Source organism: Buceros rhinoceros, unplaced genomic scaffold (assembly GCF_000710305.1).
Source record: "Buceros rhinoceros silvestris isolate BGI_N320 unplaced genomic scaffold, ASM71030v1 scaffold7272, whole genome shotgun sequence".
Lineage (NCBI taxonomy): Eukaryota > Metazoa > Chordata > Aves > Bucerotiformes > Bucerotidae > Buceros > Buceros rhinoceros.
The window spans coordinates 61,303-69,001 of record NW_010397107.1 but is presented as its reverse complement, the minus strand read 5'-3'; the positions used below and the strand labels follow the sequence as shown (position 1 = coordinate 69,001).

Below are 7,699 nucleotides of genomic sequence, written 5' to 3'. Positions count from 1 at the left end.
CAGGTGGCTTAGAGTTACAACTGGACGTTGAACGTTCAATAGGCCTTTGTGCCTGTTTGTTCTTAGAAAATTTCCATCCAATGTTTTTCGTTCTGGTGGCTGCTCACCAGAGTGTGTAACTGTGTGCAGACCCACTCGCTCAGCAGGACAGAGTCCTTACAAAAATTTTCAAGGACCACCGCTCCCCACTCCTGCATCTCTGTGGTTTGTCCCACTAACGAACTGTGAAGGCTTCAATGCTTTTGCAGCGCGAGACACAGTTCCTGCTCTGGTGACGTGATCCCTGCCACCTCGGTGGGCCTCAGAACGGTGTCCAGCCGCTGCTGGAGTGGGTCCTGAAGGGAGGTTTTGCCTGAGCAGCGCCTCTCTTGTGGCAGAGGTGGATTTTTGCAGATTGGGACTGCAACATCCTACTGCTCTACACAGCCGCCAGCCAGGGAGAGCTGCTGTGGCCCCCCCTTGAAATAACTGGAGGCATCAAAAATAACATTCTAGCTTCAATAACACGAGTATATTTTTTCCTGGGCCTTTTGTTTATTTATGTCTGTGTTTATAAACAAATGTATTTATTTTGTCAGACAATAAAAATAGGAAATTGGCAAACCTGCCGCTGTAGAAAGGCTGCTGAGAGGGTAATGGTCCAATAAGTTTGTGAGCAGTAAGTTTGAAAGAGAGATTTGAGAGCATGGGAGGTGGTGGCTTCTGCATCATAGAATCATCTGGTTGGAAGAGACCTTTAAGGTCGTCAAATCCAACCATTCTAATTATCTGAGTAGGTGCTTCACAGCTTAGGTTGTCTTTTTCTTTTTTTTTTTCCTTTTTTTCACCCTTTCTTCATGAGAACTCAGCTTTTAGCATTTAAATAGGATACTTCTGTCTGTAACTTTTCTTCATGGCAGGGGTGATGCTGGCTGAGTGGATGACTGGCGTACTCATCTTTCAGAGTGAAGCTGCAGCTCCTGTTGCAGACTATTTGCTGTAACGCACTCGCTTCTTGAGTGCTGTGGTTTTGTCACCTGAATTGCACTGATTGGTAAAAAAAACGCTGCTGAGATAACTGGAGGGCCCCAAAGCCCGTAATCACTTCAGCAACCTCAACACAATCGTTTAAATTAAAATGGAGTTTGAATTAGAGCACGCACAGACAACGTGTATTTCACAAGTTAAGAGGGTAGAAGCCAAGTGTTTTTTTGAGGAGTGTGAGAGGAAAGAGAACAATTGTGGTATTCAAAACTAGTTAGCTAGTCTCAGCTAATTTAAATTGAGTCTAAAACTTCTAAATATAAGAGCTTTTCCAGTACAGTCTGGAATCCAGTAATTTCTCAGGATGTGTCTGACAGAATTGAAATCCATAGTCAAATATAGTTTGATTTTTGCAGCAAAATAACAACTTGCCATCAGAATAATTGTCCTTTGTTTGAGTCTGTTAGATTTGTCACTTGAAGCTAATAATGCCATAATTTTAAAAATAAAGATCGACAGCGGCAAATAACCTTGCTAGGGTTAAGTATCAGTCTGCCTTTCGGACTGCCCTGCTTGTTCGTTCTGTCTTTTGGGAGTAGTCCTTCCATTCTTTGAAAAGAGAGTAACCGCACAAAGACGAATAAATGTGCAACTCCAGGTGAATAGCTCCTAAATTATCACATGTTGCGCAGCCCTGAAATAACTATCTTTTCATTTTCTAACTATAAACATTAGACTTTCAGATAAAGAGTTGAGGCCCCTCCAGTGCTCACGTTCATAATATTCTCATTTCTCCTGGCTGTTTTGATGAGTTGCAAAACACTTGAGAGTGGTGACTCTCAGCACACAGGACACGTACAGTGAACGTTTGCCCAGCCAAAACCCATGTGTCTTGTACTGGTGACTTTTAAATTGGTAAGTGTTAGTCTACTCTAGAATGAAAGCATCTGTGTGGATGTATCGTCAGGCTGGATTTTTGTGAAGTCTGTGGTTGTTGGCATGAAGTATTCTGAATGGACGAGGGACCATTACAAATTTGCAGATCTTGGTTATTCCAGTGTAAGAAGTCACCTACTTTGAAGACTGGTCGTATTTCTCACTGGATATGCTAAGGTAGAAAAGTAGCCTTCACTCGATGTGAATATAAACCAAAACTGAATGCAGTTTTGATTGGCTGATGATGGCTTTTAGTACCTCCCACTGATAGAGTCGATGCACGGACAGGCACACACGTGTCACCTCGGTGTGTGAACTGCAATGCCAGATGATGTGTGGAGCTGTCAGCCCAGGATTCGTTCCGTATTTTCAGTAAGGTGTAAAGTGAGGTGTATCGCACAGATTCCCAGAGAGCTCCTCTGCCTGAAGAGGTGGATGGCGTCCCGCTGCTAAGGTAGTTCTAAGTAGTTCATTCTTAAAAGCACCGAGTAAACAGTTGTGTCTTTTGGGATTATTCTGTAGGCAAAGTAAACTCGATACTTCTCTGGCATGCACTGTTTTCAACTTCACTTTCTTTGCCACGTTAGGTCCGAGTGATGGTGGATTTATGTAACAGCACAAAAGGCATATGCTTAACAGGTATGTTTACTGCCCAAACTATTACACCTCTGTAACCCTCAGGAATACAGAATTACCGTGTTTTCAAGGAACTAAAGGTCAATGTCTCTGTCAAATGCTATTTACTGGATCAGGATTTACATTCCAGTTGGGTTATTTATTTAAACAAAGTTAACGTGCTACTCGGGGCTTGTTTATTTACTATAAATGCTGGAATTTAAGGAGCTCGGTTGATGTTACTTGGAACATCTTCTTTCCCATGTAATTTTCAAATCTTATAGACTTGGATGTCTAAAATACTAGTTGAGGTTTAGTGCTGGTATTTTTGCCTGTGTCCCCACATTTCAAGGCTAACATGGGATGAACACATTGCTGTAGAAACTTGCTTCCGTTGTTGTTACTGCTGCGGGGCAGTGGGGCTTGGATGAGCTCCATGTTTGCCTGCCCTGCCTTGGACCGTAGAAACCCACTGGTTTTCACGTTACTGGTGGGGAGTCAGAATGGCTGATGGCTGGGGCGAGAGAGGAGGTGAGAGGTGTGTGATGTGATGTGCTGAAGAGAATGTCGGGTAGTAGCCAGTTTAAGGGCTCTAGTCCAGCTCTGGATAACAGACTGAGTCATGTGTTCTTTTTGGAAATGAAAAGATCAGAGAGAAGCCACTTTTTAGGAGTTTAAGAAAACGCTTCTCTTGCTGCCTGGTTTGTGTTTCCAGTGGCTATGAGGTCCACTTGGCTCAAACGATTGAGCATAAATGAGAATTACCGAAGTACACACAGATGTTAAGTGCTACTGCTGAAATTGTAGATAATTTCTGATTGCAGCTGAGCCTCAACAACAACCTAGAAGTTTGTTTCTTTGGGTTCCAGACTTCTGAATTCACGCTACTGCTACCTTCTGCACTTTTTGCTCTCTTGCCACTATTCAGTTTTGTTTCTGGTTTTGCTGGCTTCTTCTGCCATGGGCGCTGTGACATTTGCTGTGTTTCAAGCACTGTTCTTATTTCTCTTATGCTTATAGAAGGATAATCAAGATCTTCAGTTTTTGAAATGAGGAAATAATTGATCACACTAATGGATGTAACATTGTGGTGTGGAAAAAATGGTCATTTACTGGAAAATTGGCAGAAAGCTGTAAACTGATGTTACTGCTTGTGCTGATTAAAAGGGATAATTGCTGTAATGGTATCATAAAATGGTTTTCACTTTACTCATAATGCTTTCTAATTAATGCTGAAAATTGTCATCCTTAGGGAAATCTAGTAATTACTGTTATTTTCTGTTGAAGAGAGTTGTTGAAACAAGACAGTACTTTGTTGGCTGGATAAAAATGTTCACAGAAGTCATTTGGTTCTTTAATTGCAACTACCACCTTTCTTTGCATTCTCCTAACCTGCTTTTCCTGGGGGGTTTTTTATTATTATTGTTGGGTTTTGTTTTGTTTTGTTTGCTTTTGTTTTTTAAATGTGTATTGGGGAATGGCACAGGATAAATCTTGTTACAGAAGCATTTTCTGGATTTCTCTTGCTTTGCTCTTGCCTGCTATGCTTTCTTCTTGAGAAGGCCCCTATGCCTGAACCAAGTCAGAGCGAGAGAGACGGGTTTGACTGTGTTACTGAAGCGAGTCCAATTGCTAACGCACCAGCCAGGTTCTGTGGGGAGCTCGGTCCAGTTTGGAGAACAATTACATGTGACAAGGCTGATGGTGTTTTAGATATAGTTAATAGGAATGACAAGACATTTTTAAAAATTACTTTTTAAACTTAAATAGTCTGAATCCTGAAGTGCAGCAAAATATCCGTAAACCACAGAGAAGCGTCGCAGGCACTTTTAATGTGTATTTTCAACAGGATTTTTGTCTGGCATTCATCGCCGATGTAAAGCTATTCTTCTTCTACTGTAACAGGATCTTGCAGAACACTTAGATAAAGAGCATGTAATGCTTGTTGGGTGCCCTGCACCCACGGCGTTGTAAAGCACCTGGGCCCCTGCCACTGCTGTTAGGGTGTAGAGGTGGTGGGCTGTCAGAACTCGATCAACTGAAATGTGCAAAAAGCAAAAGGTATGTGTGTAGGTAACTGCTTTTAAGGCGGCTCTTTTGGTCAGTCTGAGTTCCTGCCAATGCTCAAAGAGTTATTTACAATACAAACCAGTTAAATCCGTAGGTGTTCATTTTGAAATTTGAGGGGCTTTCCTCCCCTTTATACTGTTCTGACCTAGTGCTAATCAATTCAGCTCGGAATGGCATTTTGTTGTCTCGCTAGGTTAAATTCACCATTTCTTCTTTCTTGTGTTCTTTTGCTTGGTGTTGTAGGTCCTCCAGGACCCCCAGGTAAGATACTCGGACAACGACAGTAACGTTTTGGGGTAATTGAATCAATTGCTGGTACAAAATGTTGAAATGTGTCTTTTGTAGAATAGTCTGCCTTTGCTAATTAGAATGAGGGAGGGTTAAACGACTGCCTGCCTTAGTAATTTTTGAATTTAGGTCAACTCTTGCCCCTTCTGAGAGGGGGCAGGTTTTAGACATTATACTTTTCTGGTGAAGGGAATAGAATAGTTTCACATTTGCTAAAACATATTTGGTAAGAACTGAGTGGAATTAAATGTTTAAGTAGTATTTAGTTGACATGTGTACGTGTGTATATATATAAAAAAGCCCTGAGTAAAGTGACATTATAGTTTAACACCAAAAACATCTCTTTAAAAAATGTTGGTTACTGATTCCACCTTCTCACCTCACTTCTAACTTTTCCTCCTTTCTTATTTAATTCTTTCTGCTCTCACTCGTTGGTTACCACGCTATTGAATAGTTACTTCTTCTGACTTGTGCTTCTTTAGCTGTGGGCTGCTTAGCGTTATTCCCTGCATCAGGAAAGTGTCAGGCGCTCTGTGTAGGTGGAGGTGCAAACAGGGACAAAGAGGGAGCGATGTCTCCCCTACAAACCAGTCCTGGGCTGGCACTGCAGTATTCTGGGCAAGCAGGTAAATGCTTTTCCAGTGTTAGATTAGTCCAGACAGTATGGTAAGCACCGTTAAAGCTTGTGTGGCTTGTGGAAGATGTTATAGTGGCTGCCAAGTTCAGAAACACGACGGATTCCACGGTGCGTGTCCTTGAAGTGGAATCCAAAAGGTGGATCTGTGCTGGCCTCCAGGCAAAATGTGTGCAGCATTCCTTGCAGTCGGTTTTCTTATGCTAAGGCCAGGGCAAACAAACGCCTCACCTCTGAGTTTGGTGTCACAGTTTTTTGTTTGGTTGTTGTGGGTGGGGGGTTTTAGCTTGTATGGTTTGGTTGTGGGTTTTTTGGTGTGGGTGTTGGTTGGGTTTTTTTTAAGGAAGATAGTCTATTGACATGGAGAACATACTGGGCAATTAGATGATTTTGTAGGTCTAAAGAATATATATATAAAACCATGTTATATGTAAATGTAGTAGATTTAAGGATAAATTGCATTTAACAGCAAAAATTCAGTTATGCTGTTTGGTTTATTCAGGGCCTCCTGGACTTGATGGACTGCCTGGCTACAATGGATCAGATGGAGTCCCAGGTATACCAGGACAAAAGGGAGAACCAGGAATAAATGGAAAAAGAGGAAAAATAGGTATTTTTTGGTTTTTGCTGTTGTTTAAAAAATAAATCCTTACAATTATATTCAAATGTAGTTACTTTTAGACCGGTTTAGACCTTTGAGACGAGTTTCAGAATTCTGTAGCATTTGTTGTCTTACACTAAGCTTCGGTAGGTAACTTCAGACGTACTCCGCAGTGAGGAGGATGGCGGCGTACCTACATGATAGAACACTGCAGATTAAAGCTGTTGAATGCACTTAATTGAATCTCAGTATCTCTGTTTTGCTAGTAAATACTGTTAATGTAGGAATATTTCCATTCCCTCAACCTGCCAACATAATGGCCCTTTGACTTCAGGTGTCTCGAAAAAAGAAAGCTAGAGTTTGGGGGTGGAAGGTGGGGTATGTTACCATCGTTTTGGTTTCAGATTCATAATAACTCTGTTATTATGTAGCAGTATATTTCCATATTTTTCTTCATTTCGATGTTGCCCATTTACACTGGAAACTCTTGGAGCAGTTTTGTGGGTTATTCTCCTTTTTTTTGGTCTCACATAAACTCTGTAATGCAGGGGGGTCTCTAGAAACTATTTTAATGTAGCTGACACCGATAGGGCAGCTCTGCGAAAACAGACCCACAGGCTGTGTGTAGCCCACAAGCCACAAACAATTTTCTGTTCTGGTTGAGGATGCTATTTGGCCTAACTTACTAATTTCACCATGCCGTGTTTCTGCAAGAACAGAGAGAACCAGCAGGAGAAATGCTGTCCCCTCTTAGCTGTCCAGCTCATCGGCACATGTGGAAATGGGACAGGACAGGACAAAGGCTGACTGTAGAGAACAGGCGTAGACCAGGCGTGCTAGATTCACCCGGTCACTGCGCAGTAGCTGCAGTGGCAGGCGGGACTTGCGGCACTCAGAGCCTGCGGACTGCTGTGCCAGTGTGAAGCAGTAATGGGTTCATCCACTGACCGACCTGTGCGCGGGAGCTACCTGCCAGCGCTGACAGATAACCGGTGCCTTCAAGGCAGAGTGAGAAAGCAGCGGGCTGTGCGTGGTGGGAGAGTCAGGAGACAAAAGGGCATCAGCGTGGTAGAACTGCGAGGAGGTGGAGCAGAGGAAGGTGCGTTGATGAGCAGACAGGCTGCTGTCAGCAGGTTGGTATTTATAGTGGTCCATCTATTCCTCTGGCTGTTGCACCTAGCTGCGTGGGCTTGCTGGCAGGTACAAGGGGAACAATTGCCTGCCATACCTTGAGACACCGTATGGTCTGTCACTTCAGTATCCTCAGCAAATTCGAAGAACTGGAATTGAAAACACAAACCAGTCATCAGAGAATCGGGTGGCAGTTATGCCAAAGACATGTTTCAGATTTCACCTCAAAACTGTGATTCTGTTTCTGATTTCACAAAATCAATTTAAAGAGTAAACCCATAAGTAGAAAACAAAGCATTTTCTTGTCGAGAATTAACTTACTTGAAATCTATCCCTGCATTTCTATTTGAACAGCTGTTACGTTTCTCTGTCCTAAAGCAAGCAAATACTAACTGCCACAAAAGCAGAGGGTGCGACGTTTTGATGTGTCAGGTATACAAACACACTGTTGTTTTCCTTAC

General features: G+C 42.5%; 1 protein-coding gene across 1 annotated transcript in view; it reads left to right on the top strand.

The window, feature by feature from the left end:
* Nucleotides 1–2,492: 2,492 nt before the first annotated feature.
* GLDN (gliomedin) overlaps nt 2,493–7,699 on the top strand; it is a 15,564-nt gene continuing 10,357 nt past the window's right edge. Inside the window, exons 1-3 of the mRNA XM_010146115.1 lie at nt 2,493–2,538; nt 4,828–4,845; nt 6,009–6,116. Of these exons, the coding sequence (XP_010144417.1) occupies nt 2,496–2,538; nt 4,828–4,845; nt 6,009–6,116 (169 nt within the window). The 5' untranslated portion in view covers nt 2,493–2,495. The remainder of the gene's footprint in view (nt 2,539–4,827; nt 4,846–6,008; nt 6,117–7,699) is intronic.